Source organism: Schistocerca piceifrons, chromosome 2 (assembly GCF_021461385.2).
Source record: "Schistocerca piceifrons isolate TAMUIC-IGC-003096 chromosome 2, iqSchPice1.1, whole genome shotgun sequence".
Classification (NCBI taxonomy): domain Eukaryota; kingdom Metazoa; phylum Arthropoda; class Insecta; order Orthoptera; family Acrididae; genus Schistocerca; species Schistocerca piceifrons.
In genome coordinates this window covers 472,716,961-472,741,678 of record NC_060139.1, presented here as the reverse complement: position 1 = coordinate 472,741,678, position 24,718 = coordinate 472,716,961, and the positions used below count along the sequence as shown (strand labels likewise).

At 41.4% G+C, this 24,718-nt stretch overlaps 1 protein-coding gene across 3 annotated transcripts in view; it reads left to right on the top strand.

The window, feature by feature from the left end:
* LOC124777444 (leucine-rich repeat-containing protein 1-like) overlaps window positions 1-24,298 on the top strand; it is a 139,024-nt gene extending 114,726 nt beyond the window's left edge. For all 3 annotated transcript variants that reach the window (XM_047252856.1, XM_047252855.1, XM_047252857.1), the window contains one exon: window positions 23,535-24,298. In XM_047252856.1, the coding sequence (XP_047108812.1) occupies window positions 23,535-23,707 (173 nt within the window). In that variant the 3' untranslated portion in view covers window positions 23,708-24,298. The remainder of the gene's footprint in view (window positions 1-23,534) is intronic.
* Window positions 24,299-24,718: the final 420 nt, after the last annotated feature.

Genomic DNA, 24,718 nt, shown 5'->3' with positions numbered 1-24,718 from the left:
ATTAAACTGTGTAGTGTTCACTGCTGGAGTGGCTGTCGGGGTATTTGTGTAAGGGGTAGGTGTAGGAGGGGGGGGGGGGGGGGGGGGGGGGGTTGGTTTGGCCAGAAATTGATTTCCAGTGATGTCAACTGGTGGTGTGGAGCCATGTCTCGTTGTTTATTATGATTGATACCACAGCCTTTGTGGGTGCAGATAGTTTAACATCAGTTATAATGTTGCAAAATTCGTGTGATACACTTTCTGTATAATTATTCATTTACAAATTTGGCATCCTGAAGCCTCATTTTTCGCAGTTGATACACTAAAGGTAGCTGCTGATTTTGGAAAACTGAACAAAGAGTACTGGGCCACAAGGCTAATAAAACTTCACAAAAACACATAGCTATGAGACTCATTCAAATGAAACCTGGTCAGTGCGTCTATCTTTACCTTACACATACGGTGGCACCACGTAACTGTGGAACTGTGGATATGATGGCACCATCTATTGGTAGAGAGACTGACACGTGCACGCCATTTGATGTTGCATAGCGCCAGTGTAGTTTCCGATGAAGAGAAGGTGGTCACACAAGCTATCGTCCACTAGCGAACACGCAGGTGAGTGAGCAGGAACATCGAGGAGTGATTCAATTTTTGGAGGTGGAGGAAGTTGGAGGCTGTGAAATGTATCGACATATGAAGGCTGTGTACGGTGATTATACTCTGAGTCATTCAAGTGTTGTGGAATGGTGCAAACGGTTCCTTGAGGGACGCGAGTCACAAAGACAATCCTCATGCTGGACAGGCTTTTTGTGTCATTACACTGGAAATGGTTGTGGAAGTGAATGCGTTAGTCTTGGACAACCGCAGAATCACCGTGGATGAGATCCATCAGTTACTGGGTATTAGCATTGGCACTGCCCACACCATAACGCGTCAACACTTGAACTTTCGAGAAATCTGTGTACAGTGTGTTTCCCACCGGCTGGCTGCCGAACAGCGCAGTACTCAAATGGTGCTGTCTTTGAGTCAGATGCAACGTTATCATGAGGAGGAATACGACTTTCTGTTATGTATTGTCACAGGTGACAAAATGTGGTGTCACCATTTTGAACCGGAAAGCAAGCATCAGAGCAAGCAGAGGAAACATGCGACTTCACCATCTCCAAAGAAATCAAAGGCTATGCACACCAGTTCTGATAAGGTCATGATGTCCTTCTTTTTTAACCACAAGGGCCCACTGCTTGTCGAGTTTCTGGAACAAGGAACCACAGTCAATTCCCAACATTACTAAGCCACTTTACAGAACCTTAGATAAGCCATCAAGTCGAAACGCCGAGGCATGTTGTCCAATGGCATTATCCTCCTTCATGATAATGCGCACCCACACTCGGCCAATGCAGTGAAGACGACACTGCAGCAGTTTCAGTGGGAAACGCTGGAACATCCACCGTACAGTCCCGACCTTTCACCATGTGACTTTCATGTGGTTGGACCTCTAAAACACGCTGTTTGTGGACCTTAATTTGCAATGGATGACAAAGTGTGTGTGACTGGGTCCAGGCCTGGATCCAACAGCAGCCTACTAGCTTTTTCAAGCATGGAATCAACCGGCTAGTGTCACAATGGGATAAACGTGCCAACAGTTTTGGTGACTATTTTTGAGTATGTGTACTGTGTATAACTACATTTTTGAGTTAATAAAATTGTTACCATTACTTTACACTTGTGACCGGGCTTCATTTGAATGCTCCTTACACAAAGGCAACAAAAACAAATAATATCAAACTAAATATACTTAAATCTAGCAATAACAAACTGCAGAACCATAATGCCCTGGCAGTAAAATCTGATAAAGGTTCCACAAGGCTATTAGGTTTATTGTTGATTACATACTGAAACACTTGACTTTGCAAACAACCATATAGTTGAAGTACAGGTTGACACCACATCAAAGTTCCAGTCTAAAATAAGAAAATGGCTCAACCACAATAAGTTCCTCTTCAGTAAAAATGAAGTACGATCCCTTACTGTAGTGAATCCCACAGCCCCTAGAGTGAGAGCACAGCCAAAAACTCGTTACACCACCACATCAGTCAGGCCTCTTGTGAATTCAGTTAATAGCCCAGCCTACAAATTAATGAGAGATCTAAATGATGTATGTGTTAAAAAGTACGCATTTGAAAAATCATATTCCATAAAGAATAATTATGAACTTATTAATGGTATGAATGACCCGACTGTACCACTTCAGTCTAAGATTTTATTCTTAGGCGTTGTAAACCTGTACAGCAATATGTCAGTAGATGAAATAATGGAAATAATAAGAAAGAATCTGTCGAAAATAACACAATGAGAAAACCAGGAATAATAGAGCTTATAGGTGTATTTTCTTTAGAACTCTCACATAATTACGTATCTATCAGCAACAAAATTTACAAGTTGGACCCATGGCTAGGAATGGGAAGCCCTCTTTGTGCTCTAATAGCAGAAATATTTATCAACCATACAGACAATAAAAATATTGACATTAAAAGATAGTATCACAAGCAAATATCATTTCTGTAAGAGGTACACTATGTGATCAAAAGCACCCAGACACCTGGCTGAAAACGCGTTACAAGTTCGTGGCACCCTCCATTGGTAATGCAGGAATTCAGTATGGTGTTGGCCCACCCTTAGCCTTGATGACAGCTTCCACTCTCACAGCATTCGTTTAATCAAGTGCTGGAAGGTTTCTCGGGGAATTGCAGCCCATTTTTCATGGAATGCTGCACTAAGGAGAGGTATCGATGTCGGTCGGTGAGACCTGACTTGAAGTCGGGCGTCCCAAAACATCCCAGAGGTGTTCTAAAGGATTCAGTTCAGGACTCTGTGCAGGCCAGTCCATTACAGGGGTGTTATTGTTGTGTAACCACTCCACCATGGGCCGTGCATTATGAACAGGTGCTCAATCGTGTTGAAAGATGCAATCGCCAACCACGAATTGTTCTTCAACAGTGGGAAGCAAGAATGCGCTTAAAACGTCAATGTAGGCCTGTGCTGTGATAGTGCCATGCAAAAGAACAAGGGTGCAAGGCCCTTCCATGAAAAACACGACCACACCATAACACTACCACCTCCGAATTTTGCTGTTACCACTACACACGCTAGCAGATGACATTCACCGGCCATACCCACACCCTGCCATCGGATCGCCACATTGTGTACTGTGATTTGTCACTCCACACAACTTTTTTCCACTGTTAAATCGTCCAATGTTTATGCTTCTTGCACCGACATGATGTGTGGCTTATGAGCAGCCACTCGAACGTGAAATCCAAGTTTTCTCACCTCCTGCATAACTGTCGTAGTACTTTCAGTGGATCCTGATGCAGTTTGGAATTCCTGTGTGATGGTATGGATAGATGTCTGCCAGTTACACATTACCCCATCTTCAACTGTCGACAGTCCCTGTCAGTCAACAGACGAGGTCGGCCTGTACACTTTTGTGCTGTATGTGTCCCTTCATGTTTCCACTTCACTGTCACATCGGAAACAGTGGACCTAGGGATGTTTAGGAGTGTGGAAATATGACATACAGATGTATGACACAAGTGACACCCAATCACCTGACCACATTTGAAGTCCGTGAGTTCCGCGGAGTGCCCCATTCTGCTCTCTCATTATGTCTAATGACAACTGAGGTCACTGATATGGAGTACCTGGCAGTAGGTGGCAGCACAATGCACCTAATATGAAAAATGTATGTTTTGGGGTGTCCGGATACTTTTGATCACATAGTGTATGTGGCTGACACTCTTATTCAGTTTGATGGTACAGATTAGAGCATTGCGCAGCTCTGTTAGACCAGTTAGGCCTCGCCTGCTGAAGGAGGGACAGAGCCACTCTTGCCTGGCCCTGTATGACTGCTCAATCACATACTCACTCCCTGTCTGCTATCTTGACTCCGGACATGCAAATAACTGAGCATGACCAGTCATCGTGACGTTTCACTTCACCTCACCTCGCTGCACTGCATAATTCAAATACCTCAGTCTGTCTTGCTTTCCCCCCCCCCCTCCCCCTCCCCCTCTCTCTCTCTCTCTCTCTCTCTCTCTCTCTCTCTCTCTCTCTCTCTCTCTCTCTCTCCTCCCTCCCCCCCCCTCTCTCCTCTCCCCCACCCCTCTCTCCCTCTCTCTAAAACACAAAAGTAACATTTCCAAAAGCTCTTAGGTGACACAGTTAATTTCATGCAGCATGTGGAAAATAATTTGACATTCACTACAAGCACAGAAAGAGACTCATTTTCAAATAGAAGATTTATTCTGCTTGTAAATAGTAAGAAAGTATGTACAAATTAATTAAATTTTGTCCCTTAAATCTAATAGACAACTTTGTCTGTAAATAAAGTATATGAAGAGTAGTATGTATTCACAGCCGTACTATACACACTTTTCACTCGAAGTAAATTTATAATTATTGAATCACCAGTAGGTGACCGATGCAGTCAGGGTTCAATTTGTTGTGCCAGCTTTACGAGTACTAAAGTACTGTTCACTATATTCGTTTGTTGCTGTGATATGTAAAATAAGTTTTATAACTGCCCTGACACAGCTCCAGGACCAGACTGCATCCACAGCCAAATGCTCAAGCACCTATTGGTGGATTGCCAGTGTCCTGTCCTTACCATTTTGAAACGTATGTGGAGCGTGGGTGATCATCCTGGTACTGAAACTGTGTAAACGCTCCTTTCAGATGGCGCCTTTTGCCCAATTAGTCTAACTAATCTTCTTTGCAACTTGTTTGAACATATGGTGAAATGGCAGCTGTGTTGGTACCTTGAGTCTCATTTTGCTGCTGTCAATTGTACCTGGCCAGCTTTTACCTGGGTCCAACACCTTATCACTGTCTTCTTCAACTAGCAAAAGGCATCATCACATTCTCTTTACCCTACAAGATTGGGGTCTCCAGCACCTGCTCCCATTTTTTGCCGGGAGCTTCTTGACCCACCAGACTTCTCTGCTTCAAGTTGGTGCTTCCCACAGTACTCCCCATATTCAAGATAATAGGATCCTGGAGGGCTCTGTATTGAGTGTGCCCCTTTTTTTAGTGGCTGTAAATGGTCTAGCTGCAACTGTAAGGACTGCAGTGTTACCCTTCGTATATACTGATGACTTTTGCATTTACTGTTGCTCCTCCATCATGGGTATTGCTGAACACCGGCTACAGAAAGACAAACAAAAGGTTCAGTCCAGGGCTCTCACACATGGCTTCCAGTTTTCAGCAGCAAAGACATACATTACGCATTACTTTTGCCGTCGTATTGTCCATCCACACTAGAACTCTACCTCAGTGAGCAATTGCTCAGTGTGATGGAGTCTTATTGCTTTTAAGGACAGGTCATCAGTGTCCAATTGATGTGGATTTCCCTTCTTTGACAACTTAAGAAAACATATTTGTCATACCTTAATACTGTGCACTGCCACAAGTTGGGATGCAGACTGCTCTGTACTTTTGCAGCTTTACAAATCTCTGATCCTGACTCTTCTTGATTGTAGTAATGTGGGGTATGTGTCTTCGAAGTGCCTTCAGCATTATGGATGCTGGGCCTGATAGACTTTTGTGGGTTCTCACTTGCAACAGGTGTCTTTCAGGCCAGCCCTGTGAACAGCCTACTCGTGGAGGCTGGCATCCCTCAACTACAGGTTAAATGCCAACAACTGCTGCTCAACTATGCAGTATATATATGCTGCTCCCCTGAGCATCCAAATTAGCATGTTCTTTTTCGTGATATGGAGATCCACGCCCAATCCCCCCTCCCCCTGCAACAAACTCCCAGGACTGAAGTCAGGATCTGGCCTTAGGAGCTCAGCATTCATTTGCTGAGTATAGGCTTGGCAACCTCTTGAGAACCTGCTGCTCCTCAGTTGTATAAAGCTTACTCAGGCACACAGGGCCCTGTTTGAGTGGACCCATATTTCCCTAGCTGGTTTTGGGACCAAGATGGAATCCTTGCAATCTTCTTCTTCTTCTCCTCCTCCTCCTCCTCCCAGCAGGAACAGTATACTGTCTTAGAGTACTCACACTCCATCCTCCAAACGAATGAGCGAGGATAGCCCTCCTGATAGTCAAAATCAGTTTAATTATAACAACAGATAAAGGATGGACAGGTTTCTTCCGACTTAGGGTTAGGCCTTATGTACTTAATTCCACCATTTTGGTCACGCAGTGCTGAGTTATGGGGGTGAAGCAATGTGTGTGAAGTGTGGAAAGGCAGCCCATGGATCTGGGACTGACTGTCCACCTCCAGCAGCCTGCGTTAATTGCTGTGGGAGCCACTAAGTCTGGAGCCAAGGCTACCCTGTTTTTGCAGAGAAATGAAAAATTCAGAAACTAAAAGTCACCAAGTGGATCTCCTGTGCAGAAGCCCAAAAAGATATATAAGGCGATGAAATATTCTGTCTTTACCACTTCTTATGCTTCTGTAGTGCAGAAACCTATTCCTAAGGTTGATGTTTCAACACAGATGACGTCCAGTGTACAACCATCCACCACCAGCACCTGTACTTGCATGTGTACATGCCTAGGCAAAGCGAGTAAGGATAAAGCAATCCATGGAGTTGCCACAGAAAAAAAAAACAGCTCACACGACAAACAGAGTGCTTCTAAACACTCCCTTTCCCCCATCCTAAAAGGGTCAGGTGCAGGGAAAGGTTCATGATGTTCCGTCAAAAGCTGTCCCGCACACCATCAGACATTCTTTCACATCTGACTGTTGAGGATATCATGGAGTTAGATGCCTTGGATCCAGGCAGCCCCTCCACTCCCCCTTGCTCTACAAGTGCTTCACCTCCGTGATGAAAAGACAGGGATAAATTAAAACAACATCGATGAAATGGCTGCCATACTACAGGTGGACCTTGGAAGGGTTCAGGACACATGTGGAGGAACTCCGTCTCTTATCTCAGTTTGCGTCTCCAGGAGACTGACTTCCATCAATCGTACACCCCTGAGCTACGAGGCTATGTACTCGACAAAAAGGGCAACCTGAATAGAGAGAGAGAGCTAGAGGAGGTGTAGGTGTTTTCATCAGTACTGATTATCACTGCTCACCCCTCTAACTCACAATGACTTTACAAGCAGTTGCCATATCAATGCACGTGCGTCATCCGTTGACAATATGTTCCCTTTATTTGCCCCCACATGATGTGCTTGATGAAGAGGCTCTAACTGACCTTATTACACAATTCCCCCACCCTTTCATCGTCTGTTGTGATTTTAATGCACACAATGTGCTTTGGGGCTCTGCAACTTCCTGCCCCAGGTGTAGAGCAATTGAGAGGCTTCTCATGTCGTCATGTGCGTACTTGCTAAATATGGGACAGAGCATGCATTTCTGCACAGCAGCTGTGTTGTTCTCTGCCATTGATCTCTCATTTTGCTCTCCAGCTTTTGCTCACACTGTTCAGTGGGAAGTGGTTGATGACTTGCACAGAAGCGATCACTTCCCATTCTGGATTCACCTGCCAGGTGGAGTGGAACCCAAAAGGAAGTCGCCGCGATGGGTGCTCGGTAGAGCAGACTGGACAATTTATAGCCAGTTGGCCCAGTTTGAACATTGTGCCAATGTCGAGGCATGGGTGAATCATATTATCAAAATGGTTCACTGCGCCACTGCAGCATCCATTCCCCAGTCCACAGAATACCAGAAGAGTCACCTGTCCCTCGGTGGAGTGACGGATGCCGCTATGCTAGCAGGACTAAGTGTGCGGCTCTGCATAGGTTCAAGTGTCAGCCAACTGCAGAGACTCTAGTAGCCGTTCGTGTGACAAGGGCAAAGTGCCGCCGGGTTATTCGGGAGAGCAAGAAGAGATCGTGACAACAGTTCCTGAACACCATTAATTGTTCCACGAAGAGTTCCATTGTATGGGAGGCCATCAGGAGAATTTCTGAGAGAGGAGGGAGGTGCCACATGACTGCTGTAATGGGGAACGCCACTCTCCAAACCAATCTGCAAGAGTCAGTCAGGTCCCAGGTTTCCAGTGCCATAGATCAGTTGCTGAGAGGTGCAGTTTGGACTTCCGATCTGCCTCTGATGAAGATTACAATTGCCTATTTTCCATGTGGGATCTGGATTCTCCATTGTCTGCAGCTGGTCACGAAAGACTCCATTATAGTATGCTGTGGTACCCCACCAGGCAAAACAAAGATATCTTCGTCACACTTTTTAGTGCCATTTGAGCGTCGGGTCACTTTCCTGACTCATGGGGTGAGGCAATCTTAATTCATCTTTTGAAACCTGGGAGAAACTGTACATGCTCAAGCAGCTGCTGTAGTGTTACCCTCACTATCTGCATGGGAAAGACATTGGAGAAGATGGTCACCCGCCACCGTGTCTGTATCTTAGAATCCAGGCAACTCCTTAGTCGCTTCCAATGAGAGTTCAGGAGGTATTGCTCCACCTACGATAACCTGGCCTTGCTGGAGGCAGCTATACAACAGGCTTTCCTACGACGGCATCACCTTCTTGGTACATTTTTTGACATCAAGAAGGCCTACAGTACTACCTGGAGGCATCTTATCCTCGAGCAGCTTCATGAATGAGGTTTTTGTGGAAGTATTCCCATTTTTATCTGGTCCTTTCTCTTGCAACGGTATTGTAAATACCAAGTCAGTGACACACTGTTTTATCACTTTGAGCAGGAGAACGTTGTCCTTCAAGGTAGTGTTTTAAGTGTGACTGTCTTTGCCATAGCTATTAATAGTATTACATCAGTAATGAAAAGTCCTCTCCAGTGTTCTTTGTGGATGACTTCACTGTGTCTTGCTGTTCTTCAAGCCTTGCAACAACAACACATCAGTTGCAACTAACTCTGCAACATTTGGATGAATGGGCGCAGATGAGTGGTTTCAAGTTTTCAACCGAGAAATCTGTGTGTGTTCTTTTTAACCATTCTCGTTCCATTTTGAGCTTTCCCAAGCTGAGGATGAGGGATACTGTTCTTACTTTCGAAGACACAGTGAGGTTTTTGGGCTTCATATTTGACTACAATCTTACATGGTTGCCACATCTTAAGAATCTGAAAAAAAAGGTCCCTTAAGACTATGCCTTTTAAAATGTTGTAGCCACAGTACACGGGGAACAGACAGGACTCATCTGCTGTGGTTTTACAGGGCATTTGTGTGATCTCAGCTATATTGTGGGTGCACAGTGTATGGGTCTGTGAGACCCTCTTATTTAAAGATGTTGGATGTGGTGCACCATGAAGGGATTCAATTGGCCACTGGGGTATTCAGAACAAGTGGCGTACCAAGCCTCTGTGCAGAGGCTGGTGAATCACCACTTCACATCAGGCGACGGCTATTTACGATACACCAGGCATATATAACACTATCCACACCATACACACCCACACACCATACTGTTGCTGGGCCTGTAATGGAAAGGCTTTTTCGTAACCGGCAACAGGTAATTAGGCCCTATGGGATTCATGCACAGGATTGCCTTCTAGAGATGTTTGTGGCTGGTCTTCATGTTTTACATCACGGTTAGAGCAGATTTCCTCCTTGGTTCCTCCAGAACCCCAGACTTATTTTAGGCTTGACCAATTTTTAGAAAGATCATACATCAGATTTTACATTTCAATCTCTGTTTTTTAACATTTTAGATATACATCACGGTCTCACGGTAGTGTACAGTCGTGGACAAAACGAGCGAGACGCCTCGCCTTTATGTTACACTGATCAGCACAGCTTTAATGTCTGCTACACAGCATAACAGGCAAGGCGACGAAGTGCTACCAACATACTATGCACAGGCGTGAAATTGACAAACTATCCGAAATTTGTCAGACTGTTTTCAGTCATGTGTATGACTATATTAATGCTGATTAGTGTGTTGAACACAACACGTAAATATAAGATATAAATGAAAGAAGAACGCCAGTTAGTATGAACTGTGCTAATAAAAATGAATTTCAGCTTATCGAGATAACATAACTGTTTTAGTAAGACAAAGTACCCCAGATCGTTATGAATTAGCAAAACGGGTTTTAAGGGCTGAGTAGACGGATAGACGGTCAGGAAAGTGAGACTAGTAGGGTTCCATTTTTACCGATTTAGGTGACGAAATCCTAATAATGAAAATAGCTACGACAGTTACTGAAGATGAGGGCAGCATAAATTATTCCCCCCACTCTTTATTGGGAATGTTCTAGTTGCAGACGATACATCAGCATATTACTCGTAGCTATGCTTTTGATCCAAATCACGTTTACAGGAATGCAAATAAAACCCATTTGCGTATACACGTGGTAATTCAGATCCCAGTATTAATGCCATCGCGTTTTAGAAGTGCGATCATTCCCATTGCTAGGTAGCTTAAGAAACACTTTGGCTAATGAATGTTTTCTGGCTGTGGTGAGTCTAATGAAGAATTCGAAACATTGTAGAATACGTTTGGCAGCTATGTAGCTGTTTATTTCCTGGGATGGTGCAGAATTATCCTACTAAATTTACAGGCTAATGACAGTATTTTGTTATTTCGATAATCACCCCAAATGATTGACACATAAGCGGTGACATAAAGATAGAAAATTCTTGTTTTTGAGTCCAGAAAGCTCTATGCAACAGAAACTGCAGATCATTTTTCCATTTTCATTGCGAAATTGCCGGCTTATTCAAGTCTGGGGTAATAATAGAGGGCTGTTTGCCTGCGTTGTCTGCTAGCGTAGTGAAAGGTGTTTGCTACTGCAAGGGAGCTCTGGTTTGTTTACGGTTCTAATCTCGATGGAGGCAGATAGACTAGCAGTAAAGCAATTTTAAGAAATTCTCGCGCCCCAATACGTTTTATTGCTACCTTTATTCTGTATCAGCGCCCTGTGGATGTAAATATGAAGATCTTAAAGAATATCACACTTCTTACTGATTACTTTTTCCGCTTCTCTCAATGATTGAATTGACATATTTGTGGCACTGAATGATTTTTAACTGAATTTCGTTATGAATCTTCACGCATTGCTAAATTTGTGCACTTTCATGGTAGGTCAGCAACGGTAATCCAGTATGACTGCTCGGAACGTTGACACAGACCATTTCACAGCCGAATACGCATAATATTTTGCTAATTCGTAACAGTCTGGGGTACTTTGTCTTACTAAAACAGTTATGTTATCTCAATAAGCTGAAATTCATTTTTATTAGTACAGTTCATACTAATTAGCGTTTCTTCTTTCATTTACATCTTATATTTACGTGTTGTATTTAACACCCTAATCAGCATTAATATAGGCATACACATGATTGCAAACAGTCTGACAAAGTTCGAATAGTTTGTCAATTTCACGCCTGTGCTAGTATGTTGGTAGCACTTCGTCGCCTTGCCTATTATGCTGTGTAGCAGACTTTAAAGCTGTGCGGATCAGCATAACGAAAACGCGAGGAGTCTCGCTCATTTTGTCCACGACTGTACATGATGGCTCCAAACAAGGGAACTCCCTTGGCTGCTCTTTCATGTTGCCTGACCATTACACTAGGATTCGCCTTCCTGATGAGTATACCATTTTCTCAGCAGAACTCCACATGATCCAGAAGGGCCTGGACCAGATGCACCATATTCAAGGCAAATTGTTCCTCATCTGCTCCGATGCCCTCAGTGCCTTAGAATCTTACAGAATCTGTATCCAGCTGAGGAGTTGGCCCAGCTGATATATGACCAACTATACTTGCTCTAACAACAGGGAAAGCAGGTGTCATTCTGCTCAGTGCCAAGGCATGCAGGGATATGGGGAAATGAACAGGCCGATTGGGCTGCCAAGGAGGCCTGCAGAGGACAATATGTGGCAAATTGTCCTATTCCCTTTCAAGCTGTAATTTCTGCATTACAAAGCATGCTGGTGTGAGGTGAGGAATGGCTAGCAGTGACAAACAGTAAGCTGCAATTGGTGAAGTCAACTATCTGGCTGTGGCATTCCTCCTGCCAGTTGCTCAGGCAGGTTGAAGTTACTCTTACTTGTCTACACATCAGACACTTCTATCTTACACATGGCTTCTTACTACAAGGAGAGGAGCCCCCGTTTTGCAGTGCGTGTGGGGTGCGAAACACTGTACTCCATATCTTAATGGAGTGCACTTTATACCATGATGCAAGGGCAGAGGCAAATATCAGTGGAGATCGGCGCTCTATTTTAGTTGATGATGAGACAAGTGAGATGGAAAGTTTTAATGTTTTGTGATGTGTGTGGACTCTGACCTAAACATTTAGACTGGAGGTTTTAGCGTGTTGCAGAGTTGCTGTCTCCTGCTTTTTTATTCTTGCAGTCAGCCAGCATCATCCATCTGATATAGTGTTTTAACTCCTTGTTCCCCTTTCTTCCATTTCGTTAAATTTTTAATATCGGCATGATACTTTGTTTCGTTCTTCTGTGTGGGGACACACACTGTTTCTGACTTGTGTTCTTTTAGTTTAAGTGCTGTTTCACACTCTTGTTTTGAATCATTTTCTGACACTTGTCTCAAACTGTTTTCGTGTGGGTGCTGAAGACATTGCTGTCTGTACCCATCTCAACATCTCCACCTCCATCCATCTGAAGTCAGGATCACAATTTGCATAGTGTCTCTGCTCTCAACTCCAACTTCCCATACTGACACCTCTTATCAGGGAGCAATTGCTTAGACCACCATGGTGTGTACCCCGTCCTTGAATCTGTTTTAGCGTATCCTTTGGACTGAAAGACTGTTGATCCAATGGTTTTTTGCCACGTGCCCCTAGCCATCCTTGATGCATTTTTGGGTTCAGAAGTTGTATACACTGACAACTCTTCAGTTGACGGACAAACCAATTTTGCCTACACACATGCAAGGTGCAATAGACATATGCTCCCTACCAAGCAGATGCGATGTATTCATTGCAAAATTGGTGCTCATCACTGGAGCCCTCAGTCACGTTCGTTAGTGCACTGGTGTGACATACCTAACTGGCGGCGGCTCCTTGAGCACTCATCAGGCTATCCTCTGTACCCATTGATTGTGACTATCCAGTATCTTCAATCTGCCCTCCTTCAAGCTGTATGTTCAGTCATCTTTGGACCCCAGGTCACATTGGGATCCCAGGGAATGAACTTATCGGTTGAGTTAGGTGCCAGAGTGCTGACTCTGGAGATGGAGGTACTGGAACCGGACGTTCAGTCAACACTACACTGTCAATTGTTGAAAATGAATAACATGGATTGGTGTGCCCTGGTTTTTCCAAACTAACTACGAGCAGTAAAGGGGACCATGACCATGTCGCAGGCTTCCTCTAGTGCTTCTTGCGGAGAATCTACCCTTCTGTGTTGGCTTTGCATTGAGCATACTTGGCTGACAGCCACATCCTATGATGTAAGGATCCAACCCACTGTCGGTGATCCACATCCTTTGGCCATCTTAGGGTGAAATCTTAAACTTTTTGACACACTGCGTCTGTTGCTAGTGGAAGACACCACAGCAGCTGATCTGGTTTTAGGTTTTACCTGTGAAAGTGCTTAGTACTGCTCTTGTGAGGTAGGGCACATTGACCTCCATGGGTTGTTAAGGGATTGGAGGGGTGCCCCATCACCTGCTCTGACCCAGGTGCCGACGGCTGCCCTTGCTCAGTAGTCTGGTCTGGCTCCTGCCCTTCCTGCCTTGTTAATTCTTCTTATTCTTTCACATCTGTCATTAGTTTACTGCCTCACCATCATTGTTCTCTTTCCTGAGATTTTATCAACTTGTCTGCATTGCTAGCTTTCTTGTGGTAATGGAGGGTGAGGAAAAACTGGTCAGATGCAGAGACTGCACCTCCCATCGCATAACATGTCCCAGGGGCCTCCAGCTGCTTTCAGGGGGGATCAAATCACCTACCTTCACCCTCTTACCCCTGTCTCACTTCTGTCTCTTGGGTTTATTGATTCTCAGTTACAATCGAGTTCAGCAGGATTCTTCTTCTGTATCCTCCTCTGAGTACTCTTCATGCCTTGACACATATAGGATGGAGGAACTGCTTGTAGTTCTGTCCCTTTATCCTCAGTCAGTCATAGCCACAACTTTATTGAGATATGTGGATGTAAGAGTTCACAGCTGTTTCTTGCAGCAATTGAATACTAGGCTCAAAGTAAAGACCATAAATAAAGCAGATATCAGATGTATCCCCAAGGCTGTGCGAACTATGCAAGAGAAACACAGTGTAGAGTTTTACATTACTTAAAAATTTATCAGAATGAAACCATTGGAGACAATGAATTTTCAGAATTAAGTGGCACAGAATCAAAGTGAGGATGATGAAGTGCACATGGCGTACATTTTAACAAAACACAACTCTAGCTCTGTAACGTCACATGGTGTTTGATGCCTTTCAGTACTATGTAATCAGTCTTAGGCAGCGTTCGTACTGTGTGGTGGGATGGGCTGTGATGGGATCTACTGCACTGGCCCATGCCTAGCCATTATAAGCCGCTGCCCAGAGTGTTCAAAACATGCACCGAGCCAGGACTGGAAAAAGGTGGAAAATCCGTTTCCTAATTTTCATGTTGTACAAACGCTTGACTTTTATGAACTAATTTTTCCCTTAAAAGCTTTATTTTCCTTGTCAAAAAAGAAAATGCTAATTTTTCATTTCAACAGAGTTTTTAGATCCATAATGTGTTTCTCAATCAATTTTGAAGAAAGTATGTGATTTAAAAAGTCAGATTTTTGTGCACTTGGTAGTGTAGCTTCTTAATAAATGACTTATCATTTCGTAATCCATAACAGAAATTGTTAAATTATGCTATTTATCAAAAATGTGCATTTGATTTACAAATTTTATTGTGAAAAAGTTTGATAGTGGGTAGCTTACTGTTACATGCATTATTGTGAGTGAAACACAGCTAAAAGTACTAAAGTTTTTGAAATGTTAGTGACACTGATATCTGTTGTCATCTGCAAGTAAATGGGAATTACTGAGTGACAGCAGTGCTGTGATCACAAGCGTATGGAGTTCATGTGTATTTATCGTAGTGTCAAACACCGCAGGATAGAAAAAAATTAATTACTACCAACCAGTGCAGGCCTAGTATTGGTCCCTCAAGTTATTTGGGTGATCCATGTCTAGAAAACTCCGAATACATACAAATTTTTACCCCAGCAATGACCATTTACAATGGCTGTGGTTTTACAATAGGCCACACTTGACCTTATAAAAGGCTAGCAATTATTTGTTGTCAACATCCTACAGTTAGTGGAATGTACATTTCTTATTTGGAACTAGAAGAGAATAATATATTAATCTAAGAGATTTTGGTGGAATACACTAAAAGCTTGAGACATTCTACTTAACTGCTTTCTTGTTGGAGATGTAAAACAGCAGAGGCCAAAAAAATAGAATTATATTTATATTGTTTCTACATAAAAGTTCATGAATGAACAAGGTATTCTATTTTGAAATTTTAACTTTTGTATGTCTGTGAGTGTGTTTTATGACAATATAATGACATCTCATCTCCATCCCTGAGCAGTTTAGATTTTGATTTTTCTATTTTAACGGAAAGAAGAATGCAGCCATCAGTTTTTCACTGCCAGCTACTGTGTGCTGTTGCATAGAACAATAATTTTGACAGAGCAGTGATTCATCAAGTATTTAAGCACAGAAGAAATTGTAGGTTATGGACTCATCCCATGAATAGCAACAAACATTTAGGAGGGTTTTTCGCTTCACATAAAGAACTAAAAACATCCTAGAAAACTTGTGTTCGTATTACAGAATGAATCATAAAACATTTCAGTACGTGCTGGAGAACATTCAAGACCAGAGACACATTAGGAAGTAATTAGCATCATCATCTTTGGAATACCTTGCTTTGCTTTCGTCAAAGGTGTTTTGTCCTTTTTTAGTTTCATTTTCTTTCTTTCTCTCAAGAAAGAAAGGCAGTAGGTTCTTTGACTGGAGCCAATGACTGCGTCTCATTCTGAATGACCTTCTTTGTCTTGTGGGCAGATAGATTGATGAGTGCTCATTCTTGAGATAATGCCATTGGCTCACTGGTTCTGTTTCACTGACAAGGAACTGCATAGCTCTTGGAATTAAGATAGTTTTTAAGAAATTGTGATGAAACCAAGGCCAAGTGGAACTACAGTTAGATGGTCATTTCCTGAATCACCAGACCTGATTTTGCCAAGTTTTTCTCTGTTGCTGTCTCTAAGGTGTTTCCATTTCACTTTAATTTGAAGAATAATGAAAAGGTGTAAAAATATAGCTCTTTAGTTCCTTATTACTACAAGTATATTAAAATAAGTGGACTAAGTAACTTTGCATGTAACAGTACAAAACTTGTAATTTTTCCTCACTGATTATGAAATGTGAAGGAACTTCTTTTATAATACAGGAAAAAAGGAAAAACAAAAAATCTTATGCAGTGACACTTGTGATAAAAGCAGATGGAAAATGTCTGCTATGTGTAGTTCTGAAAAAAAGTTCTGGGTGTTGCCAGAACGACCCAGCTCTCACTGTGCCACAATGGCCCGGCTGCCAGTGTGAACGCCTCAGTGCAAAGCAATGGGTTTGATATCACAGCCCGGCCCAGCGTGCACCGTGAACACACCCCTAGAATAAAATGTGTCATATGAACAACACCGATCAACACCTATGATCATTCAGATTTTCTCAGTATGACCTTACTACTATGCAACATACCCAAAAGCAAACCACTGATAAGAAAGATACTCGTTTGTTTTGGTGGGATCTCATGTGTTACAAACAGCATGAATGGTATCAAAAGTGTCTGTATTAAAAGCACTGCCTTTGAAAATGCTAGAATAACACTCTATCAGATAGTAGGAAGCTGCCCCGTGATTCTTTGCATGAAAGAGAAACTCTGTAAAAAACTTTAAGAAAAGAGATACGTGGCTAATGACCTGATGTGAAAAAGATTTATATATAGTTTGAATCAGAAGCTCAGGCTATTTGCTTAACAGGAGGAAAATGCTGGTACTGGTTTCTTTAAGGGGACACCTCACCCAGGAATTTAAGAATCTGATATCAGAGGGATAATGTGGACATAGTAATAATTGCTGGTGGTGTGAGCTCACAGCTTCAAACAATGAATGTTGTTGTGAATAGATTTTTCAAGAGCCACCTGCAACAGATAGAGCTGAACCTGGTACATGTTAATTATTGCGCACCCTTTTGCTCATTCAGTTCTGGCATGTTTTTGTCAAATTTCATACACTATTTGAGTAACATGATGGTGAAATGCTCATGCAAAAAAGTTATAAAGCCTCAATTTCAACCAGGGAAGCTGCAAATGAGCCCGGCACAAACCAGTGACATTTGCAGTGTGATGAAATTGCTACAAAAACATCCATTGCTGCAAAAACAGTGAAAATTAACATCTGTTGGTATCCATGATAACTGAGACCAGTGTCTTCCTAGAGGCCAAGAAGAACAAAAGCATTGGTACCAGTGATGGGTGACTTGACAGTTTTATAGTTTCAGATAAGCAATTTCGTTTGGGAGTCTAGTTATCAGTGGCAAGGTAGTGCAATTCTGTGAGGTGGAGAACAAAATTATGAAACAGAGGTTGATATTGTGGGCCTTGCAGATATGAGAATCTGTAATTAAAGAAATAAATAAGGTAAACAGGATTCTAGGGATAAATTGTGTTATGCCGATAGCTGTATAGTTAACATTTTCTATGAACTTTCAAGAATTTTGCTTTAGAGAAATGTAGACTACTGTTCTCAGGTTAAATCAGTTGTTTACAACTTCCACCCATCTCCATCTTTTTGACCTATTGTTAGATTTGGCATTGTGTTCTTGTAATTATCTGTGAAAAAAGTGAATGAGTTATTTATTTATTTATTTATTTTTAATTAGACAGCAACATTAAACTCATTTTGTTACTAAACCACCAATAAAAATATTATTTAAAATTTGTAAAAATGGCATCGAAAGGAAATTGTGTGAAAATGTAATTGATATATAGTCCCTCAGAAATCATTGTTTTGTGGAGAGTATTGTTGGAAAACCATTATGAAATGAAAAACGGCTTGGATAAAATTTCCACTTCATCTAATGAATGACAGCTCTCTTTAAATGTAGATAAATCCAAGATAATGTCTGTCTAACAAACAGAAGGAACCTGACAGTAACAGATTATTAGGTTAGTGTTGAACAGTTTCAACACATCGCATTCGATAAGTACAACCAGGAAATCACCATAGTGCAGACAATTATAACTAGCTTATTTGAATGGCTCAAAAATTATTTGTGGAATCATCATGCATTAATAGGGTGTATACATCCCGGGAAATCCAGAAAAAAACCTAGGAATTTTTTCATACAAGAGAAAACTGGAAAAAGCCAGGAAATTGTTTAGAATTCCAGGAATTTTTCATTGTTTAAGTTTTCCGTTAAATTTTTGTGGTTTTGACTGGTAAGGAATGATGCACTAGCAAAGAATTTTACTTTGGCCCACTAATGTAGAATAATACTGCAGCAATAAAACAAACAAGAGAATAACAGAAAAATAAAAATTTAATTACCAAGAAAATGCACCATTTACAACAACAAAACTCAGAAGCCTCTGCTGTCAGCAAAACGTGTCCAAGGTTTTAAAATGAAGTCTATGCAGTGCTTCATAGCTACAAACTGCTTTTGATGAGCTTGACGACACAACTGCTTACATTAGGTGCATGTGAGCAGTTGCCAGCGGGCTCATGCGCATGCACAGAGCTGAAGTTACATACCTTCTCCTGCTTTGGCTGCTTTAAATATTCTTTGCTGTACCATCAGTAGCAGCAAGCAGGCAGATGCTACCCAAAAAATCTTTCTGCTGTGCTCAAGCTGCCAGGTTCATGCATGCACAGAGCAGGCTCGTGTGTGTGTGTGTGTGTGTGTGTGTGTGTGTGTGTGTGTGTGTGTGTGTGTGTGTGTGAGAGAGAGAGAGAGAGAGAGAGAGAGAGATGGAAAATCCAGGATGGAATGTAACAACATTAAAAGTATAGTTACTACTCACCACATAGCACAGATGCCGAGTCGCAGACAGGCACAACAAAAAGACTGTCAGAAAGTGAGCTTTCAGCCAGCAAGGCGTTCCTTGAAAATAGACATGACATATACACTGGCGCAAAAGCAGCTCTCACACACATGACCACAGTCTCTGCCTGCTGAAGCCAGACCACGAGCAGCAGTGCATGATGGGAGAGGCAACTGGGTGGTGGAGCTAAGGAGGAAGCTGGGTCAGGAAGGGGGATGGTAAAGTCCTGCTTGTGGGGGCATAGAGGGATGAGGCAGAGAGAGTAGGGGAGCTAGTTGCAGTCGGTAGGCTAGACAGAGATGCGGGGAGAGGGGAGGAGTGAGAGAGAGAAGTAAAAAAAACTGAATGTGCATTGGTGGAGTAGAAGGCTGTGTGTGTGTAGTGCTGGAATGGGAGCAAGGAATGAGCTGGTGGGTAAGAACAATGACTAATGAAGGTTGGGGCCATAAGGGTTACAGGAACATAGGATATATTACAGGGAGAGTTCCCACCTGTGTAATTCAGAAAAGCTGGTGTTGGTGGGAAGGATCCATGTGGCACAGGCCACAAAGCAGTCACTGAAATGAGGAATGTCATGTTGGGCAGCATGCTCAGCAATGGTGTGGTCCAGCTGTTTCTTGAGCACACTTTTTCGGTGGCCCTTCATGCGGACAAACAGCTTGTTGCTCCAGTCCTAGGTGGTACTGAGTCACGAGGGAATGCTCCTCTGTGGCCAGATGGTGGGACTTTGGGAGATGGTAGGTGACTGGAGAGATAAGGCACAGGAGATCTGATTTGTACAAGGTTGGTAGGTCAATTATGGTATATTTTAAGAGGGACCTCTCATCACTGTGTTGGCCACAGACGGCTGGGCTGTGTGGAAGGCACTACTTGGTGTGGAATGGGTGGCAGCAGTCAAAGTGGAGGCATTGCTGGTGGTTGGTAGGTTTGATATGGACACAGGCACTGATTTAGCCATCTTTGAGGCAGAGGTAAACATAGAGGAAGGCAGTTTGTTGAGTTAAGTAGGACCAGGTGGTATCTATTTTTGATGAAGGCTTGTCAGCCAAAAACTCAATTTCTGGCAGTCTTTTTGTTGTGCTTATCTGCGACTCAGCATCTCAGCTGTATGGTGAGTAGCAGATTTCGTGGGGGGTAATTTTGCTGTTTCCTCTTTGTATACAGCTTGTACGCCAATTGGAAACAAAACTGATTTCTGGGACTTGGACCTGTCAGGTGAATTTAAATACTTTCACATAATTACTTTGTTTTTTTTTTTATTTTCTTTTATTTCCACATATTTTGGCAACCGAGCATTAATCGTCCTGCAGAACACTGAAGTTATTTTTGTCGGTTTGGTAAAGAAATTTGGCTTTCATTAATGTTCTCCACAGATAGTCAATTTATTTAAAACAAAGTGTTTCATTCCTCACTGTCGGTCCGGTTTACCGTCCACTGAATTTCAAGTGAACGTTTTCATCTCCTGGCACATATGGTATTATGCTATAATAAAGCACCAAACACGAGATAATACAGTACTGGTACTTCAAGAAAATTTGCATCCCAAAAACCACACCTAAAAGCTTAATACCAAGTATGGGCATAACTTCATTGTGAATCTGGACATATGAATGAGCACGTTGAGCCGAATTGTGCATTTCAGTATGGTTTACGAAACTCCGATGACCTTGGAGTATTCTTTAATCTCTTATTTCTTGTTGTCATAACGTAAGATACTATATAGGTACAACCATTTGTAAATGTTCTCTGGAAGATGACTAAGCAGGCAAATTTGGCCAGTAGTATTGAAAATCTGTTTTCCATGAAACACGGTGTTTTTTGGTCACAAGACATGTTTCAACACTTGCCTTGTACCACCTCCATGCTTGATGTTATTTCTTAATTTCTGTTGTTTACACCTTAAATTTACAGAACGCCATTCGTCAGTAATATAGACTGGCAGCACACCATGTTTTATCATTGAAACTCCTCAGGCTTTATATTTACTCCTGAAGTCAAATAGAAACTGCAAGTTATATATTTTCTTGGCTTCACAGATAACTTTGTTAATTTTTATATAGTTTGAAAAGGTTATCAAATACTTGTTATCCTTAGTTTTGATGTACACACACTAGTCTGCCTGCCCCGTTTTTTTCCCCCCTCTAGAAATTTGTATTCCTTCTTACGAGCTTTTTGCAGTGTTGTGTGGATATAAACCTGATAGTAAATTCTACAAGGGTTGAATGAAAATTAATACCTCCACTTTCGTTAATTGGATTTGGATGGGAATATTTTAATAAATCAAACCCAGAGATAATCCTTTGAAGGTGATCTTTAATTACCAATATTCACTTTTCCACATAATCATCAGCCAGCTGGATACATTTCTGCCAACGATGAACAAGTTTTCTGAAGCCAGCACGGAAGAAATCAACACTGTTTCCACAACCACAGTATCACAGTTCTCTCAGCGTCTTCATCAGAAGCATAATGATGTCTTTCATCAACACTATCACCATAAACTGCTTTCATTCTCTGATGAATCTCCTTTGGGGTGACACCACCTGCTGTCAAGAATTCAATGACTGCACATTGCTTAAATCGCATTGACCGACCATCTTTGCAGGGTTCCATACTTTACACTGTAACAACACAACCTTTCAATGCTAGGGCTTCCCGCCAACTAGAGCTGTAAAGAAGAGGCTATGGAACAAACCAGTACATGCCGCATACCAATGCTGCCAGTTGTTGAAGAGGTACAAAGGTGGAGGCATTACTTTTCAGTCAACCCTCTTACATAACAGTATTGCAGTGTATGAATAAAACAGAGTCTATGTTAATCGCAACATAGCAAAATATTAGAGTACTTTGAGGTGTAGAGTCTAGTTTTTAAATGAATGGATGGGATATAGTAAAACAATTGCCAACTCCATATGTTCCCTCCGCACAACACGCAGCAGTGCTGGACATGGTGCCCCAGAACACATGAAATTCTAAACAGAAATACAATCAAGTGCATTATGAGCAGATAATGTCATCGTTGGCTGTGCATATGCAGCAACAACTGTTTCGTGCCACTCTCTGGCAACTGCCTCAAACGAACCTGTTTCTAACAGGCCATGGGAAAATATTGTGGATGGTGGTTTGAGAAGCTTTACTTTCAAAGTAAATATGCTTTTATGCAAGATGACTTATGTTACACATAAGAATGTGTTACAAATTTCTTAAATCGTGGAGCATCTGACTCTCATTCAAAACTTAGCACTTTGAGAACCATCCATTTTGAAAAACTTCAGGCCCAGAAGACCTGCCACTTTTGTCATTATTTTATATTTTGCTGGCACATTTGTGTTTTAACTTATACTAAAAGGTAAAACACACAAAAAAGGCCAATATTATATGTGAAAGCTTAGCTTTTCTTGTAGCTATAGTATATGTATATTACTTTAATCCATGATCTTTTCCTATTTGCTTGTTCACACAACTTAGCAGTGAAGTTGTTGGCTGACTACATCACATGTTCTGTGATGACCTGCTGTCATTGGCTTGCAAGACCACATGATGTGAACTATGATTGGCCGACAAAAGTGCATCGCAAGTGTGTAAAACCTGTGCCATTCAAAGGATTGATAAGTTTTACAGATCCGAGGAAAAGTATACTGGCACTTAATACGGAAAAGTGTATTTTCACTCAGGAAAAATTGTATTGTCGCCCGGGAAAAACCCGGGAATTTTTTTTCCTCCTTGTCCTCATATACACCCCAATTAAACACAAATTGTGGATATCATGACTGCATCTGTGATCTACCATATGGCATTAAGTTAGAGAGGATACATAATGTACCATGGTGAGTGGGAAGAAAGATTGTTAGTGCCCTTCGATACAAGCCTAAACTTTCTAATTTTATTGCTGTACTATTAAGCAATGTGTTTGTTTAATTTTGGTGTAAGGCTATGAATGAGAAACATTACCCCTGCACCTCATGCTATAATTTGTTGAGCACTTTGTTAAATTTTGTGACGCATTTCAACCAGATTAAATGAAAACTGTGACAAAGTGCATGGGTCTTCATTGAATCTCCTCATCTCATGCATTAATCTAAGTAGGTAGTGGTTCCAAACTATCAAACAATATTCAAGAATTAGAAAGAGGGTTTCCTAATATGTCAGTTCAGCATGAATTAATTTTTGTAGGAATCTTCCCGTATATTTTACTCTTCCTACTACCTTCCCACAACTAGATTTATGTAATCTATTCATTTTGTATCACTTCTGACAGATACTTTTAGATACTTGATGGTTGTGGCTAATTCCACTGACGAATCACCAATTGTATAGGTGTACAATATTTGACCCATTCATCTACTTATTCACAGTAGTTATATTTATGTTGAGGGTCAGTTGGCCAATTTTGCCTTGGGTATTACAGGAGACGTAATGGCTAGGAGGTAAAATTGCAGTACTACCAATAGATACAATTAAAAGTGAAAACCTAAGTCCCAATTCATACAAAAGATTACTAAAGTTTTAGTAGTATAATTTTTTGTATATCTTTTTCATTTTCAGCGATCACTCCAAGCGTACCACCACCCCCACAGCCTGTGCTTCACATGAAAGAAGTATTTAGCAACCAGCTTGATAATTTCTGTCCGAAAGACCTTCATCCTCCTACAATAGGAAAACGAAGACCTTTGCATGGTGTAACTGCAGAAACAGGACAGTTTGATGATGCTGACTAATATTTGGGAAGTTCAGCTTTTCGTAAATGTGCAGAACGTCTGGTTGTTTCAACCCCGATTTGAAAGCGTCATCTTAAATTTAAAAAATGACTGATGTTTTTACTTCTGTCCACCCATTTTAAAGTTGCAGTAATTTATCGTGCAGTTCAGTTATGGATTACTTTGTGAAGAGTATGACATTATGTTCAGTATGTTTATTTAGAACCCATTAACTTTGTGGAATTATATCAAGAAAAATGTGGTAAAGCTGTGCTGTTACCGCAGAGAAAATGGAGTGCATGCAGTTTGCATGTTAATTTTAACATATCACATTTTCTAGTCACTGTATGTGTTTATTACCTACATCATTATTTAAATGTTGAGTTTGTTATTGTACAAAATATTTGTTTTTCATGAAGTGTTCTTACACATCTCTGATGAATTGCTCATTATAGTCATTTAGCATATGTGTTTCTGCATATGGTCTGTTACTTTTTAATTTGAATCATTGTCTGAAAACACATAATTTTCCTTGAGTTTCTCTGATAATGTGTAATTATATTAATGTATGTTATGTGAGTTGCTTGATTTAATTTGTAACATGTACCTGGCTTTGAGGAAACGAAATATTTTCTTTTTGAAAGCTAATTTAATTTTACTTAGATCTTCCGGACCTACCACTCACAGTTGTGTGGTTGTGTTTTATTTACTCATTCGCGTTGTAGCCATTGTTTGTTGCTGTATGTTTTAGTATGTACAACTCTGGTAATTTTGTTCTGTTTTATATAGATACAACATAGTCATGCTTTTTCAGCTGTTAGTATTTTATTTAGAATTGCAATTTCAGCATTAAACCATTTTCAAACATCTTCAAAACATGATACAACTTAGTGACAACAATGTAAAGTGGGATTAACAGTATGTACAGCCAGTTTTGTTGTTTAACATTCATTTACTTCTAAGATTTTGACGTATAGGTTTACATTAAGCAGAGATACCAAAGATGTTGAAGAACAACTAGTCAGCAATATT